Below are 27,979 nucleotides of genomic sequence, written 5' to 3'. Positions count from 1 at the left end.
TTCCAGGGTGAATTATTAATACCTGGCCTAACAGGTTTGGGCAGTTGACTATGGGTCAGCTGCCCTCTCCAACTTAGGGCACCAGGCAACGTGCATTCAAAGGCAGGAACCCCCCTGCCCCGCATTATTAATAATTCTCGCTCTACTTCTAACAAAAGTTTCTTTGCAAACAAAATCTATCTTCACCAATTTCCTAACCTGCCTGGTATGCCCTAGGACGTTCATGTTTAATCATTCGTTTTACTCGAACCACAATTTACACATACACATCCGCAACCCACCCTCTGTAACACAGGCTATGACCTTTTAATGAGGAAGAATGATATCTGGACAATTCTGATTGTTATCAAACATTAACCTCACAGCCGAGGGCGTCTATGAGACAAGGAGCCACGGAGGGGAGAGGGGTGCAGAGGGAGAGATCAAGGCCCTGTCACACTGGCTTGGCTTTGCAGGGACAGTCCTTTTGTAGCAATCTGTGCTGCGCAGGATGGGAGATCATTCGATTCACTAGCTGAACCGACGTTAAAGGTAATGAGGAGAGCAGAATTATTTCCAACAATTACGTGCCTCTCTCTCCAGGACGAAGTTCAAGTCAGCTGCCGTTTGTTTGCCTGGAACCAAGATGGAAAAATATCCTAGAGGCCAAATCCTCATTTCTAGGGACTTAAAAATCAGTCTGCTGGGTTCTACTATAGATAGTGCCCTGTGAGGAACATTCCAGCATCAGAGCAGGAGTCAGAGATGCTCACTCTTCCTCCTGCCATTTCCACTCATGCCTCCCTAGAGCCTGTTCTCTGTCCAGTCACCAGGGAGACCCTTTAAAATAAGAACTGATGATGTCATTAACTTGTTTAAACTCTTCCAATGGCTGTATTTATCGTAACACCAAAACCCCGTTTCTTCCCATGGCCCCTGCCTGCCTTTTTGACCTCGTCTCCTACCACCCTCTCCCCAATCCCACCAGCCCCACTGGCCTTCCTGCCTTACCTCAAACACCACTAACTTATCCCTACCTTTGCCCTTGCTCTTCTGTCTACCTGGACTGAGTCTCAGCTTCAGTGTCACCTCTCAAAGGAGGTCTTCCAGACCTCTCTAGCTAAAGCAGCAACCCTACCAGGTCCCTCACACCCTCAGGCAGTCTCCTCTCTCTTCAGAGCACTTGTCTCTGTCTGAAGGCATTTAATTATTGCTGTGATCATTGCTTGCCTCCATTCACTAGAGTGAAGGCTTCGGGAGGGCAGGGCCTATCTCGTTCACTGCTCCATCCCTAGCACCCTGAATAGCGCCTTGCACGAAGAAGGCACTCGAACACATGTGAATGACTGATCGCCACGTGAAAGTAGCCTTGTCATTTCACTGATACCCCCACGGGGCCAGGTTCTCCGGCAAGTATCTGGTCAAGGGTCATGGGCCTCAATACTCTCCTACATTCCCCAACCCTCTCCACTACAAGTGTTTTCTGACATGGGTTCATCCTCTTGTATTTGTTACTCTCTCTCACGTACTTCTGCCTTGGGATGTTGTGTTCCTTCTGATGGAAGTGAGCTGGGTGATGCCTGGTCAGCTGAGCTGTGTTTCTGTGTTTACAGATAACTGAGCTGGGCCGGGAGCACTGCCTGGTGAGAAGGGTCTTTTGAGTTACGGAGTTTGGGGGATTGGTTGGGGAGTGAGTTTGTTCTGTGCCTCTATAGGCCCTTGGACGCTCTTCCTGGTAGGTTGTCGGACCTGGAGAGTTCTTAGGCCCCAAGAAGTCAGAGGTTCCTGTCCTGACGTATGGATACTCATTTTGGTGAGGTGTCAGAGCTGGGTGGAGGGGGCCATGTGTGTTAAGTCAGTGGAGAAGGGGGAGCAGAACAGTGGACCTAAGCTGCCCCAAGCTTGGGAACCAGCCCAAGAAGATTTCTACAGAGACTGCTCTAGACCAAGAGTGCTTCTCTGGGTATTTGCCCACGAGGCTGAGGGCCTCCTCCAGGCTCCAGCAGAGTGGTGTTTACGTCTCACCGATTTTGTTATTTCCTGTGCTCCCCTTTACGGCCTCTGTGAAAGAACCTTTTGCTCTGGTCAGCGTACCTCAGGAATGGTGCTCTTCTGTCTGGTGTGTGCTTGACAAAAAGTATTTTATGGGGTGATCCTTTATAGTTGGGTTCTTACTCATCAGACCCAATTTCACCCACCCTGACCTTCTCTCTTAGAAAAAAGACGAGGGCACGGCACCAAGAGAAGCCTTCGGGTGAACCTGAACCCCCGTCTGTTGGATCTATGTGACACTCAGCAATCTCATCCTCCCATGAGACTTGGAGCCTCAGTTTCCTCTTTTTGTAAAATGGGATTAATAACACCATCTGCCAGATACGCAGGGTTATGGGGAGGAACAACAAAAATAATGATCATATAGAGCTTTGGAAACATTAAATCACCATGGGAAGGAAGGCATCACTATCGCTGTTTTCTCCAGGGCTGTGAACAAATTCTATTAGGCAATGCAACAGAACGACTGCAAACCTCTCTTTGAGCCCTAGTTTTTCGAGAGCTCACCATCCACCATTCCTGATTTACCATATCTTTCTCAAGAAGTCCCAGTGGCAAGCTGCTTTGTAAGGAGTCTGAGACGATATGTCAGGAGCTATCAAGCCCAACCTAGTCTACCCCAAAGAGCAATGGTGTTTGAGGTTGGTCACCGGGGCAATGGCAAATAAAGCCCATTGGTGATGACCAAGTTCCTTCCTTGGGCCAGTCTGAGGGTATCACAATTGAAAACTCTGGCCTTTGGTACCCAAACTGGCAGGAATCCCAAATGCAAAGAGAGTCAGCTCCCATTTGAGAGACCGAATCCTCAGACCCAGTTTCCCGTCAGCCCTAGCACGGCCATCTTTACACTTGACAGCCTCCCATCCACCGGAAATCACTAGGCAAAACCACTCCCTCCTCCAGGGCCTTGGCTGCCCTCCTTCTCCTGCACTGCGTTTGCTCCGTTTGACTGGACACATCTACCTAGGCATCCCTTCAGAGTCAAGAAGTGGGGACTAGGCATGAGGCTCACGCCGAGGTGTTGATGGTGGTGATTTTCCATCCTCTGCTCTGATCAAGTGAGGACAGGTATTAATTTCATGTCTCTTTAAACTGCAGGGTGAAACATAAACGTATTCAAGAACGCGCTTGATGTTTAGTGTTTCTTTAAAAGGAAAAGGAGAAGGGAAATGAATTTGGGGAAAAAAGGAAGGAAAGAGGGAGGGAAGGGGGAAAGAAACACTACTTACGCCGTTTGCAGCCACATTTTTTTATTCTTTTGGGATCCGTGATGTCATCATGACAGGCCTTGCAGTAAAAAAATGCCCTGGAGGAAAAGAATGGAAAAACTGACACGATTCATAATCCACCCAAGTGAAATGAGGACCACATTTCCTCCACCATGGTGCCAAATTAATGAAACACGCCAGCACTAATTTCCTTTAATCTTCTGAAAGGTTTAGACGTTTACAGACGGAAATGTTTGTTGCGAGACCATTTATTTCAAACATAGGATTCTGCGATTTGAGTTAGTGCTTCTCTTCATAAACTTTTATTTGAAAAGGAGCTGGGAGAGAGATTGCTGACGTGACACACCACATCTGCTCGCTCCTCTTTCATTTTGGAGAACAGCTCTAAATGCTGCTCGTCAGAACACATGGGCAACCAGCTCTGGGCCCTTGGCGGGAAGTTAAATACATCTCCGACATCCTCACGGTCTGGTCAAATAGGTATTAAAGGGGCACAAGGGTGACATTCCTCAGTCAAATAAAAATATTAGCCTACTCACTTGGAAAGCACCTTCTCTTGTCAGCCAGAGCGAGAGAGGTTGAGGAGGAAGGTGGAAAGGGAAAGTCAAAGGGGCCCTCTATCAAATTCCTTCTGGGGTATCATAGCCCGTATTTACTCCCAAACTGGCTGGACTCACTCCCATACCATCCAGGCCTGAGAACACATCATCACCGAAGGTTTTCTTCTTACTAAGGAGCACAGCTCATGTGACCCTTTGGATGGGGTGGGCAGAGGGTATTATAGGATTGGGCTGGATAGAAGGAGACCCAGAGGAGGCAACCAACAAGAAAATCCTCTCCTGTGACTCAAATGTTCATATATGATTACAAGGTCTATTGGCTGTGTCGGAGATATTCTGGATGAGACAAAACAAGGCCATTGGAGCACTATTTATTTATTTATTTATTTATTTATTTTTGGCTGTGTTGGGTCTTCGTTTCTGTGCGAGGGCTTTCTCTAGTTGTGGCGAGCGGGGGCCGCTCTTCATCGCGGTGCGCGGGCCTCTCACTGTCGCGGCCTCTCTTGTTGCGGAGCACAGGCTCCAGACGCGCAGGCTCAGTGGTTGTGGTGCACGGGCCTAGTTGCTCTGCGGCATGTGGGACCCTCCCAGACCAGGGCTCGAACCCGTGTCCCCTGCACTGGCAGGCAGATTCTCAACCACTGCGCCACCAGGGAAGCCCCGGAGCACTATTTAAAATGCACAGGAATAGGGACTTCCCTGGTGGCACAGTGGTTAAGAATCTGCCTGCCAATGCAGGGGACACAGGTTTGATCCCTGGTCCGGGAAGATCCCTCACGCCGTGGAGCAACTAGGCCCGTGTGCCACAACTACTGAGCCTGTGCTCTAGAGCCCATGCTCTGCAACAGGAGAAGCCACCGCAATGAGAAGCCCGCGCACCACAATGAAGAGTAGACCCCGCTCGCTGCAACTAGAGAAAGCCCGCGCCCAGCAACGAAGACCCAATGCAGCCAAAAATAAATACATTAATTAATTAATTAAAAATAAAATGCGCAGGAATAAATGGAACAAAATAAAATGCACAGGGCCTAGAAGAATCGCACTGGGGGCCTATGTCCTTTCAAAACTGGGGGATACTGTGATAAAATTCATTGGAACAGCCCTCTGGATAAGGGCATTAACAAAATCCTTGGCTCACCACCTTCACTATTCCCAATATGCAACTGAATGCCAGGGATAAACACAGTCTTTCCTTGACCCGGGCTATAAAGAAATAAACACAATTCTTGACCATTTTATTCTTGGTTCCTTTTTGCTTTCTCACAGGACTTCACTTATGGCTGGCACCGGTTGGGAACCAACATTAGGACTCCGCGATCTGGGAGAGGTCTTGCAGACCTTGCAGTCAAAGTCCCTGGGACTCACCGTCCTTCCTCATCTGTAAATTGAGGAGGTTGTTGTGACCTGCCCAAAGTCATTCTGTCTGGACCTTGGCCGACTCCAGGACTTCTAAATCCAAGCCCAAAGTTCTTCCCACCCTATCAGCTCACCCACTACTTAAATGCCAGTTCTTATCCATCTTGCAAAAAAGGAAAGGTAGCTGACTGCTTGTCTGAGTGACAATGTGGCTAAGAACCCAATCAGTGATGACCTGCCCTGAACGGGGAAGGCCAGGAAAGGAGGAAGTGATCTTGCTTCCACTTCCTTTGGCCATTTTCTCCCCCATTTGATGCTACACATAATAATAATTGTAACAAAAGTAACAGCTAGCATTTATAGAGCACAGATTATAGGCCAGGAGCTGTTCTAAGCATTTTATAAGCATTAACATACTTGATCCTCGAACAATCCTTTGAAGGAGATACTATTATCTCTGTTTTACAGATAAGGAGACTGAAGCACAGAGAGGTTAAGTGGCCTGCCCAAGAGCACACAGCTAGGAGTGGCAGAGCCAGGATTCAAATCCAGTCTAGTGCCAGAGTCCAAGGTCTTAACACATCTTTACTAAAGAGATAGTGAGAGGATGATGAGTCTGAAGAGACTATTGAAAAGACAAAGTATGATTACTTCATGAATTAAAGCTGGATTCTGAAAGTGAAATATTCGAAGGGCCAGACAGGTAAAGTTAATGAGTGGTGACCTAGAGACACCACCCCCGGCCCCCCAGCTGAAGGGAGCAGAATGCCTAAGCTCCAGCTGATTTTTGCCAAGTGGTACTTCTCTGCAGGCACCATTCTCTTCCCCATGCATCTCTGCCTCTCACGCTCACCTGGCAAAGCCCCGCCCTACTGGACACCGGCACCCAAGCAGCTGAGCATTGCTGGGGAAAGGACATGCCTCTCTGCTGACTGATCTCACTTGAAATCCATGGCTGTGGATTCTGGGGGCCTTTTCACACTCTTCGGGATGCCCCCCCACCCCCCGTACCTTCTCCTCCCATGTCAATCCTCTCCGACCTCCTCACCGCTCCCTCTCCTCCCACCCCTTCTCCAAACAGCTGGTGACCTGGCCCCAGGCAGCATCAAGACCACATCCGCATCCTGCAAGGCTGGCCTTTAGGATCTCCTTGTCCTCGGGTTCTCCTGTTGTTTGGCCAATGGGAGGGGACAGCAGGAGACTGGAGGGTGGTCGTGAAATGGTAGTAGTGCCATTTCTCTACTGAAGGACACGGCTCCCGCCAGGCAGCCTTTCCTTCACTACAATCTCTCTCTCCGGGTTCTGATAGCCCTCCTTCCCCTTGAGTCTGCAGATCCAGGGCTGAGAGTGGCTCCCCTCTGTTGCTAGCTCTGGGGTGCTTTGCCATCCCTTGTTCGTTTCCCTTAACTCTCTGCCCACAGCTTTATATGGTTCCTTCATAAAACTCTCCTCCCTTTTCCCATTTAAGTGTGTCATCTGTTTCTCGCCAGGACCCTCACTGATACAGCACCCAAATTTCCATCTCCAGCCCTCACCTTTTCCCAGAATGCCAGAATCTCAGGTCCCGCTGGCTCTATGACATCTCCATGTGCATGTTTAGTACGTACTGCCTGCTTATCCTAGTCCAAATAGAATTCTTGATTTCCTACCACCTCAAACTTGCTCTTTCCCCAGTCTTCCCCATATCAGTAAGATGGGGCCGCCATCCCCCCAACTGCATAAGCTCCAAATCTAGGCTCCATTTTCGATTTCTCTTCTTCCCCTCACTTCTTACATCCAGTTCATCAGTGGGTCCTACAGACTATCTAAAATATATCCTGAATTGCTCTTACTTCTCTCCACCTCCACTCACCAATCTAGCACAAGCTATCACGTCCCACCTGAACTAGTCCGTGAGTCTGTTGGCCTCCTCTCCCACCCTACTACATCCTATCCTCTACCACGCAGATGGAAACACCTCTTAATAACACAGATCAGACTACATCACCCCCAGCTGAAAACCACCCATGACTCCATTTTATACTAACACAACCTCTGTAAGAAGTCCTATGGAAACGAGCTCCTGCCTTTCCCTCTAACCTCATCTAGCCCACTTTCTTCCCCTAGGTTCCCTGAACATGACAAAATTGTTCCCACCGTGTCTCCTCTTCCCTTCTGATCCCTGTGTGATGGATTCTTTGCCCATCACCTCCATCTCTGCTCAAATCTTTCTCCCTCAGAGCAGCCGTCACTTACCTCCAATCTAAATCAGTGGCAGCTGCATTAATTCTTTGCACCACGAATAAACAAAACTGCAGTTCTCTCCCCCACAGAACGTGAGCCCATGAGAGCAGCATCTTCTCCCCACTGTTCACCACTGCTTCCCTGGCACCTAATACAGAGTGGTCTCAGAAGTGAGTGACCTACACACATTTGATAAATGAAGGGAGTATGAGAACGCTTGGAGGCTTTCACTCCTCTTTTCCTAAAACACTGCATCTGAAAGTTTCTCTGAGCTACAATCCATTAACTTTTTCCGTTGCCTTTTTGCAGCAGAGGGTGAAAACTCAATACTAGATCATCATAATCTACTTTTCCATTTTTACAAAACTTGTTTAGTTTCCTTCAAACCTCCGATGTCCTTTCTGTGGTTTCCTGCAGTCTTCATCTATTCGAAATCCCCTAACTGACAGCATTTGCTCTTGACACATCACACACCATGGAAAATTACAGGCTGGTGTTGAGGCTGATTGTGTCAGCATGTATTTGTGAATACCATAAAGCACTGAAATGAGACATACTGCACTCCCTAATATAGGAGGTAATTTGTTTTTTGGACTGCCTGGTATTTGTGACATTCATTAGTGAGAGATGCAACAGGAAATAGAATTACACAAATGGGAGCTTCATATTGTATTTGCTATCTGGGAGGTACATGTGATCGATGGTGCCGCTGTGCTCCCAGCCCCCATACGTGGTGCTGAGATGCTGTTTCCAGCTTTTGTGCCTCGCGATTTGGACGGGGGCACAACCTTCTCTCCCAGAAGACCTGGAGGGGCTTCAGTCTCATTTACCCTCACTTTCCTCTCTCAGGTGACCCCAGTTTCAGGGGTACTCCTGGAAAAGGTGAGCATCCAGGAACTAGACGAGGAGGTTTTCCTCTTCCACACCTGAATAACGGCAATCCTTTCCCAATTTCCAGAAGTAAATTTAAATCATTAGATTCCTCCATCTCAAGGATTTTTTTTTTGCTTCTGCACCCCATTTTGTCCTAAAAGCTTCTATAACTAGTATGGCTAGTTTGTAAGAGTGGGTGAAGAAGAACATAAGTGTCAGTTATCAAATCTCACAGGTCTGTACTCAGCGTGGCAGGCTCACCTCTTGGCAAATAAATAATTAAGAACATAAGCTCTGGAACGGGACTTCCTGGTTTTAAATCCTGACTTTACACTAGCAGTGTAGCCTTGGGCGGGTTAGTTAACCAACCTGTGCCTCAGTTTCCTCGCATGTAAATGGGAATAGTAATGGTACCTGTCTGAGGTTGTCGAGAGGATTAAATGAGTTCATCAACACCTGGTACCTGGTTCGTAGAACAGTGCAGGCGCACATTGAACTCTGCGTAAGAATTTGCTAGTATTATTAAGTGTGGTCGAAAACGTGGGTTTTAGAAAAGGAAAGACCAGCTCTAACTGGGCTCTGCCACTTGCTTACATGCTGCATGGCCTTGAACAAATCATTTGCCTCAATTTCACAGATGAGGAAACCAAAGCCTGAAGAGCTTTAGAAGACCTACCTCAGCAGGTTATTTTGAGGAGTAGCATTAAAGAACACAGATCACCTAGCACAGGCCTGGCTTTGAGGAGGAGCTCACGGAATGAAGACAATAGGCTTATACAAAAACGATAGATCTTGACAATTCATCATTTATTTAAAAGATTTTATGTAACATTGTTGTTGAGCTGAGTGACCTGTCTGACCATCTGAGTCACATTTTCTACTAGTAAGTTTTTCCTAGTTCACAGGCTAGAATCAAATACAACATCAATTCCATGGTGTTCTGCAAAAAACCCTATGACTTCCTGGGCTGCTTTAAACAAGTTTGAGGATACTAATAAGAGTGTCATGAAACACTGAGGCCAGTGAAATCCTGGGCTGTACCTACAGAGGCTTAAGAAGTGAACCTGACAACTTCAGCCACTTACCTAGAAGGCCACCAATAAAAATACAGCCGGTTTAGTATTTCATCTGAAATTAATCCAAACCTTTTGAGATTCCATGTGGCACTTAAAGTAGAAAACGGTTAATTCTCGAGTAAATCTGCCTGGATACTATTAAGTAAAAAGCACTAGACAAGGGGCCGGTTATCCTGTGTTGTGTTGTTCTGGGTCATCAAGAATCAGGTTGATCACTTAGGCTCCCTGGGACTCACTTTCCTCCCCTGGAAAATGAAAGAGCAGGTATCTAGGGCCTCCTAGGTCTAAAATGTTATTATTCTAATTCAAAGGTGTGGAACTGACTGTGTGAAGAGGAATCCATGGAAGCATTTGAAAGCACAGTCTCTTCTTCCTAAGATTCAGCACCCTCTGATGCCCATAGACATGTTAAGAAGCTTTGGGGTTAGGGCCCGGTACACACTGAAAGCATATCTCAGTGGATGGAGATACATAGGTCTGAGCCAAAAAGGAAGGCAAGTGAAAATAAACTCTTACCTTTTAACTTCTTTGGCATCGCTTGCGATGAAAAATCCTAAAGTACCTTCTTGGATCTTAAGGTGGTTTCCAGGATTAATTAATATACTGCTCAGTGAACAAAAACAAACAAAGAAGACATAGCTGTGAGGTCGTGTTCTGAAGAAGAAAACCTTGAAGGCTACACCGTACTGTTAACTTTATAGGGGGCCCACTAGTCTAATGCTTTCCCCAAAGATTTTGTCTACAGCCTGACATCCACTGTCCCACACATTTAATTGGATAACGCCATCATAAAGGTCTGCTGCCCAGTTCCCAGGTTGGCATACTCCCAGTTGCAGATATCAAAGCAAATCCATGTTTTAGGGTCAGGTTTGTACAATGGGATTGCCATGCGCTTCTGATTTGAAGCAAAGTTCCTAATAATATATCCTTTTGGAAACTGCTGTTGACAGTCAATGTTGAGTGTTACTGGTCTAATAGAGCTACGGCTACACTAATTTTCCATCAGATGACAGAGCATTAATGGGACCCCTATATGCATACAGAAACATACAAATATGCACAACACATACTACTGCAGGGAATGGTACGGGACACCTGTAACCAATGCAGGAGCCAGCAGAACATCTGCATGACACTGACAAGGACATGGAAGTGGATTCCATGCGCAGCCTAGGCAGAAAGTATTGGACCTACCCTAGCAATGAGAAAGAAAAATGCCAGCAGTTGGAAATACTTAATGATTCCAGTCTGCTGTTTACAAAGATGGATGGGAGTGTTTGATTAAGGTATGTGTCTAGTATATCCTCACTGGGGCCAACTGTAATTAGAAAACGAATGCAAATTATCCCTAAAAAAACTTGCCCTGTGGGGAAAGTATGAACCTAAATATACCCTGTCCTATTTCAAAGTGGTATAAATAGATTAGCTGACCAAGTTGTGTTTGGACTGACAGAAGAGATAAATGTATCCTAATCTAATAAATGGATGAAACAAGCAAGTTTAATTGTCTTCAGATCAAAAGCAGAATACAGGGCTATCTTACACAGAGACTGAGATGAGGCTTTGGGCTTAATGGACATGGAATTGAGGCATTGTAAATAAATGCAGCACCAGATACGACAGAGGTACTCTTTGATCTGAAAAGCTGGTGTTTAAGGTAACAGTTTGGAATCAGGCTAAAGGAAGTCCTCAACTGTCTAAAACAATCAAAACAGAGAATGGTATTTAACGTGTAATCTTTTACTGCTGGTAAAACCATTACCAAAAAGTGCCGTGGCCAACAGAGTGATGTGTCTGTAGCAAGACAGGAAGGACGCAGATGAACCCTTGTTCTGCTCGGAGAACTCACAGCAGATCATTACTGCAAAATGTCTGTGGTCACAAGAAGTTCCATCATTACCCATAACAAGACCTGACAGGGGGAAACCAATCCTGTGACATCGTTGTGATTGACACTAAATAATAGCAAGGGTCCATGAAGATTTGAGTGTTCTTCCCTAGAACCACAGACAACAGTGAGATTCCCCGGCAGTCAGGAAGCAGCAGGCCATGCTAACAGCACAGCTTGCGATGGGCAGAAGGTCCATACAGGCACCTCCCAATCACCCCTGCAACACCTCTTCACCTTGGTTTAAGAGCTCTCTGACTTCTCAGGATCATGGGAGGAAAAGGGTCAGAGTTTTTTCACAGTTTAGATGGACCCCTTTTTCAAATCCAAGTAAGTGGAATGTTGTAGAAAGGCAGGATGCTGGATTTTGCACTTTCCTACCCCCTTGCCTGCATGGCAGTTCTTCTGTGCCCTGGTTCTGCAATCAGAAATTAAGTCCAAATGCCAGCCCTGCCATTCAGTAGCTGTCTGACTTTGGGCAAGGTACTAAATCTTCCCAGAACTCAATTACCTCACCTATGAGATGGAGATGAAGATAAGCAGAGTCTTTTTTCAGAGGATTAAGGGAGATGATGCACAGAAAGCTCAATGCATATTAGTGATTATTTTTATGATTTATTATTGCAAAAAAATGCCCCCCAAATGCCCAAATTATCACTTTAGCTGGCCCCATGGAATGGAACACAGGACTTCTTATCAAAATACCCTGTCTATAATGAGATAAAAAATTACAGGGTGAAGAACTATACACTCCAGAATAATATACAGGGACATACATGAAAAGTTCTGTGTTCTTCTGGAGTTTAAAGGAACTAATTCCTTAAAGTTGGATAAGCCTACATTTTGATGTGTATTCATATAAGGGTGTAAAAAAAGCTTCTGAGTGAAAAAAAATCCTATCGTGATTTTAACAATGCAATTCAAAAGAGGAAATTTGACACTCATCAATGTCTCGGTGACATATATGCGCAAAACAAGCCTCGCACAGAACCCTGTTTCCCTTTTTTACATCATACGCTTCATTAATTGCACTCCAGTGATCAAGCCCATTGTGTCATGGTTCCCATCAATGGAAAGTTTCTTTTCATTTCCTTTGTTCTTCAGCAACAGTGAATAAGAACTGGCACACAGTGAGAATTCGGGACTGTCATTCCGGAGATGGCAGGTTGCGATAATTTATTACAGTCTTCAAGCCTTGCTTTAGTCACGTTAGTGTGGTGGAGGGGAAAGATTCTGGGCACTGATGTAGAGCAGACTTGTGTTCAAATCTCAGTTCTGCTGCCGTTAAGGGAGCAGGTGCCTGTGTCGGGCAGCCGAGCTCAGGTCCTGGCCTTGGGCATGTACCTGCCGATAAACCTCACTCTCCTCATCTGTAAAATGGGGTGAGTAATCACTAGCTTCAAGTGTCACTAAGAGCAGTAAAGTACATGCTATGTGCAGAGTGAGGGCCACGTAGTAGGCTCTTAACACGTGGTCACTATTACTAGTAAGCCAGGTAATTACAACAACTAAACAAGAGCTAGATGATCTCTCACAGCATCACAGCTCTCATGTTGTCTTTGGTGCTAATAAACTACCTAGGAGGCATCCCAGTGGCACTGAAAGACCTCTGTATCGACCGCAGTATCTGAAACATTTTATCTCCATGCCACATCTGGAGATGGGCTCATCTGGACTGCCTATTGGTTGCACAGTGGAGTATCTCTCTGTTCTTTAAACCTCATGGCTGATGGTTAAGGTACCGAAAGCACCTCCAAAGACATCAGTGACCGTGGGGTTTCAGGATGCCCTCAAGTTCTCTTCTGGACATGGGGGAGAGGCTTTACGTCATCTCTATGTGATGATGTGAGGCTGAATCATTTGCAGTATACCGATCAGGCTAAGGCAGCCTTCTGGGCAGGAACTGAAAGACTGAGGTCAGCTCTCGAGAACAATGAAGGAAAGACATCTAGATGCATAAGGAAGCTCATTGTGCTGGATCCCACTCACAGATTTAAGGGTTTGGTAAAGAAGCAGGTGCCCCTGATTTCAGGGGACCTTTGCATATAATACTTCCTGTGTAAGGGTACTAAGTTTCAAAGTCGCTCTGAGGAAATATGTTACTATTTTTGATATTTTAGACATTGAGTCTTCTATCCACATTCCAAATCTAGAAAGTTTAAATAGAGTAAGTCCTCCTCTCTTTCAAAATATAAAAAGATAAGGATCCTAGACAGAAGTAACTTTTTCTCCTGCCAAATGCCTGCTACCCTTAGAATATGTTATTGACCTTCTAATGGGAATATGTAAACCTTGCCAAAGATCTTTGATCTCAAAAGACCATCCAATGTTAAGTTTGTTTGGCTCCTACGGCTGCCAAAAGTCTCCCTCCTTGTGCCTCACTTTAAATCAGGCTTTTGCTCCAATTTTGTCTAATTCACTAGCTTATCAGAGATAAACTTCAAGATGTGTCATGTGAAGAATCAAGATAATCTCTAAGAAAAAAGTCCATATATCAATTAGCAGAATTCCAATGGGGACATCTTCTTGGCAGGGGTGGACTTTCTCTCAGTTCGAGGAACTATAAATTATCCTCTTTCTTTTATGACCTTGTTAATTTCAACTGAAAACATTCAGTAACAGCTGGAGGCAAAGGGCTGGTGTGGTCCCTTCCCCAAGGATTCCTTCTCTCTCTCTCTCTCTCTTTTTATCCTTTGCTCTCAAACTAGTTATGTATCTAGACTTATTCTTTGGCCCCTTATCCACTCTATGAAACAAAGATGTATTTTCTGTAGGGAACCCATAGTTAAGTAAAAGAGTGAAAAACATAATCCTATTTTATTTACTTTTGTAAACAAGTTTCTCATAGTAGCCAGTTTAGAGCCCTGAATGCAACAGGCACATTTCAACTATCTGTTGAACAAATGAAAACCACAAGCAGTGGTCTCAGTTCCAAAAGTGTCTTCTTTCCCGCTCTAATAAAGAGAAACGTAGTCACAGCTGTTCTTTCAAAGAGCCAGCTGCAACTCTTACCAGTCGGGCCTATCAAAGGAGTGACCACACCTCTTCTAGGGCGTTGGCAAATGAGCTAAGAATCTCCCAGGTGCATTAAGTATAAATACGTAAATATACAGAGATATACACGGCATGTCACTCGGGGAGTTGGCACAATTGATTTCAATATTGAAAACACCACTCACTTAGAAACTGAAATATCAGTTCCTAAACATGAAATACATTCACATGAAACTGCTAGCAGGGCTCAGTCTAACAGGGAAACATCCTGTCGGGTTCCTCTGGGAAGGGAGCTCCAGCTCACAAGCTGCAACTCATTTCATGGTGTCTCTCTTGCCGAACGTTGCTCAGGTTGGAGATTTGGGGCTTGATGGGGCAAAATGATTTATTCCCTTTCTCCACCACTTACGCATAACAACTGGGAAACAGCTAGTTATCCCTTCTTCAATCATCATAAACTTTACTTGTTTGCTGTTTTTGGAGACAACCAAGAATCAGTAATTCAACGGAAACAGATATTTTTTTAAAGGGAACTTTTATCCATTATGGATAAATATGACAGGTGCATATTTCTCTCCTCCCCACCCCCCAATTTTGATAGGTGTAGCGTACCATTCCCTGAGCAATTACAAAAATATCACTCACATGAGAAGATAGTTTGTACTTGATAACATGGTAATTATATCTGTGTCTAGCAAGCTAATGGGACTTCATTAACTAGAACAAGAAGATAAGAACCATCTAGAACTTCAGCTCATGCTGTGCCCAGATGAATCATGCCACTGGGAAGTGGCCTTTCTGACCACACAAGGTCACTGATGATTGCTATTGCGTGGGACTCTGTGTGACCCAATTGGTGCCCTGCAGTTTATGGGCTGTGCTAGGGCACAGCCGACAGAAACCCCAAAGCTCAAATCTTATTACCTTTCTGACACTTTTCATTTCATTACTTCTATGCTTTAAAATATATTCTGCTGGAGTCCCACACAGCTATACACATGCACTTTTCTTACAGAAGATATGTAAGAGCACAGTGTGTAGTGTATGCTTCAATATATTTGAGCCCAATTCACTGACACAGAGACAGCATAATAAAGATTGCTCCCAGTTGGTCACACTCAAATGACTGCCACTGTGGTCTGCCAATGACAGGGGCAAGGACTTGTTTAGCCTGAATCCATCTCAATCATTTTAGAAATGGCATTTTTAAATCTATTTTGCACATAAGGAAAAGAGTAGCCACATGGGATGGGGAAGAGAGTTCATTTGGGAAGGACCATGCTGGATATTTGGTTCTGGGAGCAAGCCATGTCACTTTCTGATACGCTTCAGGACAAGTCATGCCTACATCACATGCCTTCACCACAAGATAAAAGCACTCAAAGACCAAAAGCCAACAGCAGAGGTGCAACTACTGTGGACCTTTGAAGATGCAAAGTGTTGCAGTAACTTCTCGCAGTTGGATCATATCAATAATACCAAACTGACAGGAAGCCACCTCTACTCGAGAAAATCACAGACGAATCTGACTTCGTAAAGAGTTCCAGACAAATACAAATACAAATACACACACACACACACACACACACACACAATTACAAACACAAACACATGACAGTGATTACAGTCACAGAGCAAAACAACTCTAGAGAAGATGAACGAGTAGGCATCTCAATAGTATGTTTTCGACAGTACTGTCTTCGAGAAAACGACATTGGAAATATTAACCCAAAAAGTTGAAAAAAAATCTATCGATGAGGATTTGGTCATGCTTCATGCAACATAAAACAGCAGCAAAACAGGGTGAGGTCACATGGTGAAAGTTGAGATACTTCATATTAAGAAATATGCCCAAACACACTGGGAAGAAAGAAAGCCATGGTGAGTTCATCTCAATAAACAGTACTCATTCGGTAAATCAAATGTGATGATCTGGAGATGCAGTAGCAGTGTTCTAAGTCTGTACTGAGTACTGGCCCAGAGAGAAAGTACGCCAAATGTTATCATCAAAATTAGCATAAGGAAAAAGAGTTAAGTGTAAGGGCTTGGTCTCTGTTTTGTGGATAAAAGGACACAAATTCGGCTCTACACACTGGAAACCCGACACAGGGCAGAGGAGGTCACTGGGAACGTGGATGTGGTATGCAGACAAATGGTACCAAGACACATCAGGACAGGACAGAAACAGACACCAAGGGCTGGAGAGAAGCGTCCTCCTTTGTCAACTCTAATAGCATTTGTTCCCATCGGTGGTGCCGTGACTGAAAACAGGACTGGGCCTCTGTTTTTGTGTAGGTTTCCTGCAAAGAAGTTAGTGCGCCATCCAAAAGGATCAACAAATCACACAAGAAAAGCAATATGCTACTTTCAATTTTTATGGACTCTGGCTGGAGAGAGGTTCATATATAAAAATACATATATATACATATATATGTATCTACTAGACAAGGGAATGAGATTATATATACATATACACATATATGTATAATCTCTGTCTTCCTGAATTCTTGGCAAAGGGTTAGTCCTGTGGTTAGACGTGAAGACGGAGGGTGGAAGTTGGGAGGAAAGTTAACGAAGAGAGCATACCGCTTTCGGCTTCTGCAAAACGACAAGAAAAGAATTGAAAATCAAACAATTGGATAATAAATTGACTGACACCAGAAGGATAGAAGGAATAAAACCTTTGTTTCAAATTATCTGAAGGATGTGTGTGAAAACAAGGTTTTTCAACAAAGCATGGAAACAGTATCATGGGATAACAGCAACAGAGGAGGCAGTTCACACAGGTCGGAGGCACGGGGTGGGCGTGGAAAAGAGAAGCAGGGTTCTCCGAATTTTCACACCCGATCGCTTAGGAAATGGGAGAGGAAGGGAAATGGGACATTTTTAAATGAAAAACAAAATCAAAACTATTATCTCAGGAAGGTCAGAAACTCAGTTCTTTTTAACAGGGATATTGTGTGTGAGTCCTGTGTTTTCTCGGAGGCCCGATCCACATTCCCTCCAGCACACCTTTTTCCAAAAGAACCAATGTGCTTCCACACTGAGACCAAGCCACGTTTGAGGATTAAAGCTGGCAGCTGCACACAGAAAGCCAAAACCAAGCCAAACAAGTTCTTTCCTCCCTTTTCTGAAAAAGGAAATTTGAAAAAACTATCTGTATGTATAAATCCGGCTTCGTTGAAAACATCTCAGATTGGTGAATTAATGGGAACGTCCACCAAAGAAAAGATTGTGTCTTCAGAGAAAGCTCTGAGTTATTTTTCTTAGAATGGTGACAGTGGATTCACACCGAACCATGAACAGCCTTTCTCTCTCCCTCCTCATGACCAAAAGGTGGCAGGTGGAAGACGGCTGGTCAAGGTTCAGGGTGCAGTCCCCTGCCATGAAATCATTCCAGCATGGTGGAGAAGCGCTATTCAGGATCACTTGCATCGTGACTTTTTTTTTAAGAGATGCACAGAAGTGATAAAGAGAGAACACTGAATTACACAAGGATTTACTGACTTGGCAACATGAAGAATATCATTTGCAGAAACCCAGGATACACATTCCCCTACACAGGTACAGGTGTGTATTGGCAACAACATGGGCAAGCCACAATCCCAGGAACATCCACCTTATCTGTTGAACGGCAAAGAGCCAAGGACTCTTGGGTTTTTTGCAAATAAGATTTTTCACTTTGCCACCACAGAGAAGGAAAATGTGTATCTGTGTAAATAGCTGTTAACGGCTACAACCATGGTCTACCATGTGGCCACCAAATCTACCATTGTGTCTTCCTTTTGGTTGATTTGGAGTTTCAGAATAGTTTAACATGTGATCAGATTGACGTTGTGAGCAATCTGATCTGGTGGTTGAGGTAACAGAGAACATTGGAATGACTGGCTTCCAATCCAGCGTTTGTTTGGTGTTTTGTTGGTCATAGAGACACGGACTGAACATTTGGGGCTTTACTGAGTCATTCACCAGGATAATGAAAACTCCTTAAATGATGATAGCAGGAACCTTCTAGTCTTGCCCTGCACTCTGCTCAGTTATTAAGGCGTATGTTGGAGGGTATCTGCGCCCTTCCCTTGGGCACCTAAAGGAAGACGTTTTAGCATAGCTAGGAAAAAAGCATGGTTGTCCTTTCAGAGGACCCAAGCCCGAGCATTTCTCAGTGAGCTCTCTTCCAAAACTATTGAAAAGAACTGGGGAGCAAAAATCATCTCTCTTATGTCTGTAATGCATACAGTACTCCGACAAAATTCCTCGTTGATGCAACGCTTCCTTCTTTCAGCGCAAACTCATATATTGACTGGGGTGTTATCTATTTCGACCAGACCCAGTCCCTCATCAGTCTGATTTGCACATAATTAAGAGCAAAATAAATAAAGAGGGCTCCTGCCTCCAAGCCCTGCTCTCCTGGCTAATTTACATGTAGCTGATATTCATGCCACATGGATTTCAGTTGCACCGGGAGAGAAACATATGGTACACAATAGGCTGCTTGTAATTTGGCTATCAAGAGAGCTGGAAACTCCCATCACGACTCTGCCCCATGCCTGCTATGAAGGAGGCCAGAGTCCACCTGCTTTTTGATCACAGCAGTAAAAATGGGTTTAAGGACAGGGTCTGTCCCTGGTTTTATACTTAGAGGGTGAAAAGTGTAAGTTGGCATGATGGGTTAGAGATCTGGATGCCTCATCCCTTTCCCCCGGAAAAATACTCTTTGGGTGCCCAGCAGTGTCTGGGATAGAAGCAGCAATGTCTACCTGAACACACCTTGAAATGTGCCTTCGAGTCAGACAGGTGTTGCATTAGGCTTCCAAACAAATAAATAATGCGTAAGAAAGAAGTGGACTGAACGTTCCCGGGCTGCACTCTTACCATCATAAACGTCAGCCAGCCGCTGGGTCACGGCAAACTTACCGGCTCTCTCGGTTGGCGGACTTGTACTCAATAGCTATCATCAGAAGCTTGAGCTTCACAAAACACAGCCTGCAATGAGACAGAGAAACCCCGCAGTCAGTGCTTCAGAACGACCAGAGCCACAGAACAAACACTGTTACGACCTTTCCATCTCCTGATGCGGTCATTACCCAAGGGACCCGCATTCTACGGTCACTGTGCCAGAGGGAGGGGGATGGGAGCCACACCTCCCCATCCTCCCCATTAAACTTGATTTCTCACAAGTGATAAGGGGCTGAATGTTCAAAGTGCAAATTGCACTCAGGTCTGGATGTCTAGACACAGACCTGAAGCAGGGATTTGTGCCTGGGGATTTATGCTGGGCCAGATTCATTAGTTACTCGGTTGGGTAGTTAACTGCAGGGGGAGGGAGGTACTTGGAGCAGCTGGACCTGTTATCTGGATTCCGTTTCGGTCTTTTGTACAAATGGCTCATACTGTTGTTCTGAGCAGACCCCTGTGCGCTCAGAATGATGGTAATATTCCTTAGCCTCCGTGATGGTAATAATCCCAGCACATGACGATGGCACTGTTACTCCTGGCTCCATCCAAGCTGTCTCACCGCATCTGCCCGGCAATGAGAGGATCTGGGCAAAGAGCTTTCTAGGGAGTGGAAACAGCAAGTGCAAGGGCCCTTAGGTAGGAAGGAAGTCGGGGTGTTTGAGGACCAGCATACAGGCCAGCGAGGCTGCAGCTGAGTGTGCAAAGTCGAGAGTGACCGTGATTAGGTCAGGGAACTAGGTGGAAACAAGATCATGAAGACTTTGCCGGCTACAACAAGGAATCTGCAGCTTATTCTAAGTGGACTGGGAGTCTCTGGGTTGCTTCTAAATAGAAAAGTGACACAATCAGATGCGCTGGACCCGTGTATGTATTGCTTGCAGGTAAGGTGGTGGTGAAGGCCTCAAGCTCTGCAACGGGAATAAGACCGATAGCTCATTCCTGCCTGGGAGGCCATGATCCCCTGTATTGCTGTAAACAGACAGTCAGATTTCAAAGGACCACTTCCATCCAGGCGTCTTTGGGCTCTCCCAGTGATTTGCAGATTTTCTGATTCCTGCCAGCAGACTCTAATGACCTGGGTTTTGTGCTGATTATGCAGTTTGCTGAAACACCAACCCACATACCCAACTACAGCTGGAAAAATGCTCTTCTTAATTTATGTTCCCTAGAGCACCACTAACACACAGCCCCTTTCCGGGGCTGTTACCTCTGGAGCTTAAATTGTTTAAACTATCAGGTGGCTTATGCAATATTTGTTGAAACAAATTACCAGATTAAGTAACCGCTTTCTAATGTAAATAACAACTAAGTGCCAAACTCAAGGAGAAGGCTGATCTTAACTTAGCATTGATCACGAAGATGCTGATTTGCTGAAATCCTATGAGCAATGGCCACTCCGATTTGGGATTCTGGTGGTTCATGGGTTCAAGGATCTTAATTGCTTTAATGACCTGACTCTATTGGTGAGAAGGGAAGAAACAGTTCATAGTAATGGTGGATTATGTCCTCCTAGCTACTACGATATCACTTACCACTTAGATATAAAAAGAAAGGCGCTTCCTAACTCAGAAAAGTCAATAAAATCTACATGGCCTTGGGCATATTCCTTACCTAGCACAGGGCGGACCAGCACATCTGAGACCTCTTTTGTAACTTTCAAATCAATATCTAAAATTTTTCTACAGGGCCTTACAGAAACCTCTTTTTAAGAATGCTCTGACCTAAAACAAGCCTTTGTTCACTGGCCAAAGGCACTAAGAAGAGAGGGACAGAGTGATGTAAACAAAGTGATCACAGGCAGGCCTTGGAGATATTGTGGGTTTGGTCCAGGCCACCACAATAAAGCAATTATCACAATAAAGCAAGTAAGGTGAAGTTTTTGGTTTCCCAGTGTATATGAAAGTTATGTTTACACTACAGTCTATTAGTGTGCAATAGCATTATGTCGAAAAAAATCAATGAACACACCTTAATTAAAAAATACTCTATTGCTAAAAAAAACCCAAAACAATTACAATAGTAACATCAAAGATCACTGATCACAGATCACCATAACAAATACAGTAATCAAGAAAAAGTTTGAAATATTGTGAGAATTACCAAAATGTGACACAGAGACATGAAGTGAGTAAATACTGTTGGAAAAATGGCACTGATAGTGTGCTTGAACAGGGTTGTCACAAACGTTCAATTTGTAAAAAAAAAAAAAAAAATGCAGTATCTGCAAAGTGCAAAAAAGCCAAGTGTAATAAAAAGAGGTACGCCGGTACATGCAAACAGTGCCACAACCATAGATTTTCAGACTCAGGCACTTCAAGACTGGCTGGTCCTGCCCTTCTCGTACAGATAACAGACTGAGGTCCAAAGAAGGAAAAGCGACTTGTTCAAGGTTAAATGGCCTTTATGGAGAAAAGCCAAAAGTGGAAATCAAACAACTTGTTCAAGGTTAAACAATTTTCATGTAGAAATGTCAGAAGTGGAAATCAAGTGTCTAGGCAGTATGCTACACAGATGCTTCTTATAAAAGCAAAGGAAATGAAGTGGTTGCCAGAAACCCAACATGCAGATATGTTCTGTTTGGTCAGTACAGCCTTTAAGAAAAAAAAAAAAAAATCTAGAATTAGGTACCAACAGGTGATTTCATATAAAAGCGAGCTTTTCAGCTTTCCTTGATAAATCAGATACGGCCATACTGGAGCCACATTCCATATGGCTAAAAGGGACTGGACCTTCAAAGCAATTACCCCTGTGGGTGGGACACGGGCTCTCCAATGTGCCACAGTCCCGACTACCCCCTACTGTCTCGGACCTCCTCATTCTAATTCTTTGTTGCTAACTGCCTGCCCCCTATGGGCATCTAAGCTATTACTCCCTACTCTAGCTGAGTGTCCTCTGGATGTCTGCGAAGTACAAACCTTGAGTAATTTACAATTTACACCGGAAACAGAACTACGTCTCTCCCTGTTTAAAATCACAGGTTTTCGTGAGTTCCTGCCACAGAGAACTGGCGAAGGTCAGGGTGCTGGGCTTAAGGCTGCAGCTCAGGCACAGCCTCTGTTGTGGTTCTGGGGGGAAGGGCAGATCAAGGTGAGTAAACAGGGAGTGGGTACGGTGGGGTGTGGTAATTACTTGTTCACTTGCCTCTCTGCCCTCTACACTGAGCTTCTTCAGGGCAAGATGTATGCTTGTCTCGCTGGTAGTTTGCAAAATGCAAGGAGTAAGCTTTCAGTAAATGCTGATTAAGTAAATGTATGAAAGAATGGGGAGCAGACTCTCATGAGTTGCTAGAATTATCCACAACAGATAAAGTGGTAAACTAGGAAAGTCTAGTTTAGGCAGAGAAAGCTTGGAAGTGAGCTAGCATCGTGAAACGACATGCTTTCTAACTTGGTGGATAGAAGCAGACAGACAGGAAAAGAAGGGCGTAGAAGGGAATAATAGCAGTGATATGCTCTGGGAATCTAATGTTTGCTTTCAATCCGCTATGACATGTGGTAAGTACAATTCTAAGATACAGACAGCGCTTTCTCCTTGGAACCCTCTGCAGATCCTGTTACAAAGGATGTGCCTTTGGACTACTTAGAATTGATGTCCTGAAATTACATATTTACTTGCATCATTTACACCATTTTTCTGGTAAAGCAAAATGGGTTTTGCTCATCCAATCCTTAAAGTTATTCTTATGGCTTAAACATACACAGACCTGGGATGGGAAAGAGAGAGGAGGCTTAGCATGAGGTAGAGTATAAGAGAGAAACAAGGTAGCTTCCACAATGTGATAAACAGGATGAAATCAGCCATAAGTTAGCAAGCATTTAATTCCTGGTTTCTAAAATAAAATGTCCCAGTATGTCCAATGCCGGAAGTTGCCACTTGTTGCAAAAATAATTACGGGGGAATAGGAATGACTTCTTTTTTCAAGGAAAAAAAAAAATGTTAGATTGCTTTCTTGATAATTATTAAGTAGAGGTCTACCAAATTTGACAACATTATACAAAGCCCTCTTTTTCTTTTTTTCTTTACTGCCAGCATCATCTGTTAACCACAGTAGTTTCAACCCAAATGTTCCTGAACAAAGGCTCTTAAGAATTAGAGTCCAACTGTTTCTACCTACCCAGAGGGAAATAAATTATTCTTGCTATTAAATCAGCCCCCTTGACTAGAAAGATTGCTTGCTGGTGTGAATTAAGCATAGAAACCTGTCGTGGAGTTTGCACCTTCTAATGTGTTCAGGAAGGGTATGCAAAGGTGTGGGTTGGGGCTGACTCACCTAGGAGTGAAGGGGCAAGGACAGAAGAGGCAGCTTTCACTGTGCCCCCCAAACCCAGCTCCACCCCAAAGCGCCAGCCCCTCTTCAGTTGTCCAGGGGGACCCTGGGAATGTCAGGCTGATACGTGTAACCAGAGTAGATGAGGATATAAATACTGCACATTGGGGAACCAGATCTTTAGGATCTAGGGGCTAAAATGAAAAAAAGATCCACATTTAGGAGCTTTGATTTAAAATGATAGGCTCTCAAAATGGAAACATCTAGTTAAAGAAAACTCGAACCAGCGGGATTTGAAAGACTCAGCACCAGGAAAATGGAAGTAATTTGAAATGCCCATGAAAATGTTGTTCAGATTTCCCAGCAGCTTTCATAGAGGTGGAGTGGGAAGGCTTCAGAACACCCTCACCTTTGAACACTCATACCTCCACTCTCATAATATCTCCACTAGCACACCTAAGACACTTGAATTTCAATATAATTACATTCTTTCATATGGACAGTTAACATTTGCCCAAAATGTCAGTAAATGCATTTTTTAGCAAGCTTTGCTATTATTATTAATCAGAAACATAAAATGTAAACTGTGTGTTTGCTATGTGTATCCAGCATCAAGTGAAGCCCCAGTATTTCCCACTGGACTGCCGCCCTGACCCTTCCTGTAGAGAATTCTAGAATTGCCACTGCCTCTGTAGCCTTCGATTAAGGGTTTTCATAGATTTTATGGCCCCTGGTTTATTCACATGTGGCAGGATTATCGGTCACCTTCTGAATCCCTGTAACAGAAGTAATCATAAACGCTGTATTCCTATCTGTGTTCATATATGCTCAGTCCCAATTACAATACCCCCCAATAATGGGAGGAATAGGGCCAGTTCTTTGAGGAAAAATATGTTTTCAAGATGAGACTCAAGCTTCTCCATAAATTCTCATAAAAGGTTCATTTCTGCAGCCTGGCTAAATAAATCCACCATATAACAATAGAATCTGCTGGCTTCTTTCTGCTCCATGTTCAAATTCCGATGCCTTTCTCTAAGAACTACTGATTTCACAGAACTCAAGTTAAACTAGCTGTAGCTTTCACTGGGCAAGAGACCCAGCTTTCTCTAGGCAGCCTGAAATTTAAGTTTCCTCAAGTGGCTTCCCTGGAAAGATCGGTCCATGCCAAACAACACAGGACGAGAGCGTGATTTTCTCAATGTTTAGGGCCCTGAATGCGGGTGGATGGGGGGAAGGAGAACCATGCCCTGCAGACCCCACACTGTCTAAACCAGCACAGAAGCGTCCAGGCTTGCATTTGGGCTGGAGGGCAGAACTCCTGCCCTTTAGCGTAGGGAAGATCTGGTCAGAGTTCCTCAAGCTACCTAGGCATTAAATACTCCACATCAAATCTGAATTGTAACAGCTGCAGGGGGACACAGAGACACACAGTATTTCAAATACATCTTTTGTCCTAATCCCCTGAGCTGTAAAACCCGATACAATTAAGCATTTATATTTTGCAAGTGATGACTGACTGACTGATCTGCTCACCATGAGATTCAGGACCTGGCACGTGGCATTCTTGCAGTAGCCAAACCTGTGAACCTGTGGCTTCCTGCACTCCTCCTTCCACCTCCCTCCTCTGCCCTCACTCCCCTACCCGGAGGCAGGCGGGTACAATCTCTCGTTTGCTAGTTCTCATAACAAAAACACTATCGCTGTTTCCCCCTGAAAACACCACATGTCAAAAGAACTCTGATTTTTCTCCTTCTCCCATCTAAAGTGGAAATCAACTTGTTGTCGTTGGAAAATCTCAGAGACCTGGGTGTTGAGAGAGTTCTCTGCGGCTCCCAGCCTCCTGGTTCCCTATCCCTTACAAATCCCTCTTCCCTCTTTATTCCTTCTCTGAACCCAACCTCCATACAAGGTACAGCTCAAGTATCGCCTCTTCCAGGAAGCCTCTCCTGGCCACCCCAGCCTGCAGGGAGCTCTCAGCATCTGTCCCCCGGCTGTGTGCAACCATCACACGCTCATCAACGGGCGCTCGTCTCTCCCTGAGGATGGGTATTACTTTCTTTCACCAGACTGCAAACTCGCAGAAGGCAGCAGCTGCAGGGAAACAGGATCTTTTCCTCGGCATTTGAAAGTATTGCTATTAATCTTTTAATGAGCCTATATTTGATCACATCTAATTGCACCATGCCTGGCACACTGGCACAAATACCCCAAGCTCATTAAACAGCTAGCTGATTAACCGGCTGGTGACTGACGGCAGAATTTTCTAAAAGGTAAGAGTAAATAAAACGTGGAAATGTCACGATATATTTCTTTCTTTCTTGGTGTTTATATCATATTCAGTGGGCAGAATAGAAGGGTGGTGGGAAGAGGATAGGCAGGAGAGGGGAAAAGGGCATTAGCTGGTACTGAGAGACAAGTTCTATCATTCCGATTTTAGAGTTGAGGAAACCGGGGTGAGCACTAAGCCCAAGGTCAGGCAGCTGGTAACTATCAAAAGAAGGAGGTAGGGGGCTTCCCTGGTGGCACAATGGTTGAGAGTCCGCCTGCCGATGCAGGGGACGCGGGTTCGTGCCCTGGTCCGAGAAGATCCCACATGCCGCGGAGCGGGTGGGCCCGTGAGCCACTGAGCCTGCGTGTCTGGAGCTTGTGCTCCGCAACGGGAGAGGCCACAGCAGTGAGAGGCCCACGTACCGCAAAAAAAAAAAAAAAAAAAAAGAAGGAGGTAGGCAGAAATCAACTATCTTGTCCCAAATCACATATCCAGCAAGTGGGTTTGACCCCAGACCTTTGCGACTCCACAGCTCACACCACCTGACATCACACAGCATCCTACTACTTGAACCACTCAAAAACAGGACCCCTTCGTGGAAAACATAGCCTCATACCCCAGCCCCCGCCTCCTGCAGGCTTGGCTGGCACTGGCCATCTGCACCTTCCACAGTCAGCTACTGAGGAAGATGGGGTGTGGGAGGGAAAGGGAAGCGGGTGGTTTCCTGGTATTCAGAGAACAATGGGTGGCACCCTCTCTTTCAGATCCCATAGCTCCTTTGCCTTGATCTTACTGCCACACAGACCAGGGGCAAGCCAGCTATGCAAAACCAAAGGGAGATGCTCAGGAGTTACTGGCACTTAAAAGGAACACCCTAAGAGCATCCTGAGGAAGGTCCAGGCCATACCCACTATGGTGTCCATCAAGGCCAAGAGACATGTGGCTTGTTGCACCCTAAATTGTCCTTCTCTGCATTCGGTGCTTAACTGTTCTCCCCACCCTGAAATTGCTTTTACGATCCCCAGCGGAAACCTGAATGAGAGCATTAAAGGGCTCAGTACCCCCACGTCTTTTTCCTATTCTGGTTTGGATTAGGCATGGGGAGTGGGGAGAGCAGTCATCAGTTTGCCTGGCATGGTAGAGGGCAGACTCATTCCTATATCCATGGAGACTGCAGAATACCCTTCGTGAAGAAGCAGCAACGGAGAGGAAGCGCCCACGAAGGCCCAAATCCTAACATTAGCTTGTAAGATGTGGCCCACCTACAATTCTATGATTTGGCAAAAATCAGAAACGTTCCAGTGACTGAGCCCGAAGTCGGAATAAGAAGTTATTCCAGCCTGTGGTGTGGAGAATGGGGTTGCTGGGGGTCCCCAGTCATCAGACTGAATCAGAATCACCCCCACTCACCTACAAAAAAAATGCAGATTTGGGGGACCTACCCCAGATATTAGAATCTGGAGATGGAACCTAGAATCCTCTGTTTAATAAGCTCCCCAGGAGGCTCTTAATTAGCCAGCCTTCATCTACCACATCCTCCAAGCTGATCCCAACTGCATGAGGCCCCAGCATCGAAATCCTGGTACTGTAACTTGTCTGCTAGGTGGCTTTGGAAGGGGACACCAATGTCCTCTGAGTCTCAGTGTCCTCCTTCATAAACCAGGGATGGTAATATTCACATAATCATCACTGGATTTTTGTGAGGATTCAGTGAGAAAATGTAAGTGAAATATTTAGAAATGATACTGCATTTTGTCTAAATGAGTTATTCCTTTTGGAACAAAGCTGCGTCTTCTGGTGATACACACGTGAAGGCCAAAGGCTGGTGCAGAGAAGCTGGTGCAAGTCTTTCCTGAGCCGGAGAAAGCGTCTCTCTGCTCGAAATTCTTAAAAAGCTCAACTTGGGGGCCTCCTGCCCCTCCTCTCTCTCCTCCTCCCACATCTGTTCTCTTGGGAAACGACCTCAGATTGCACCCGTTAATCCTGCCCCCTCAGCTTTTCACTGAATGACTCTCCCGGCTTCTGAAAAAACTCCAATCTTTTCGGTGTGGTGATCCTACCCTGCAAGGGAGCACTCTGCCAGCCCAAGGGAAGAGCAAATTTATTTCTTTTCATGCTTCAAGACGTTACTGGCTGCATATTGTTTTAATGCCGTGCATAATTACAGAGACGGCTCTGAAAATCTGTATACTTTATCAGTGCTTTATTATACCCAGAATATTCTCCAACTCTTTTTCTTCTACGTGAACCAGCTGAA

General features: G+C 45.0%; 1 protein-coding gene across 29 annotated transcripts in view; it reads right to left on the bottom strand.

Moving 5' to 3' along the window:
* The window catches only part of KCNMA1 (potassium calcium-activated channel subfamily M alpha 1), a 748,425-nt gene that overhangs the window by 138,462 nt on the left and 581,984 nt on the right, over nucleotides 1–27,979 (bottom strand). For 14 of the 29 annotated variants that reach the window (XM_067710402.1, XM_067710403.1, XM_067710407.1 and 11 more), the window contains exons 16-19: nucleotides 19,145–19,213; nucleotides 16,817–16,828; nucleotides 9,865–9,951; nucleotides 3,261–3,337 (exon numbers count right to left, since the gene is read on the bottom strand). In XM_067710402.1, the coding sequence (XP_067566503.1) occupies nucleotides 3,261–3,337; nucleotides 9,865–9,951; nucleotides 16,817–16,828; nucleotides 19,145–19,213 (245 nt within the window). Of the gene's footprint in view, nucleotides 1–3,251; nucleotides 3,338–9,864; nucleotides 9,952–16,816; nucleotides 16,829–19,144; nucleotides 19,214–27,979 lie in introns of all 29 variants that reach the window. The other 15 variants (XM_067710404.1, XM_067710432.1, XM_067710408.1 and 12 more) reach the window with 2 other exon arrangements.

Source organism: Pseudorca crassidens, chromosome 16 (genome assembly GCF_039906515.1).
Source record: "Pseudorca crassidens isolate mPseCra1 chromosome 16, mPseCra1.hap1, whole genome shotgun sequence".
NCBI lineage: Eukaryota > Metazoa > Chordata > Mammalia > Artiodactyla > Delphinidae > Pseudorca > Pseudorca crassidens.
The sequence above is the reverse complement of the archived record's forward strand: the minus strand, read 5'-3'. Positions and strand labels throughout refer to the sequence as shown.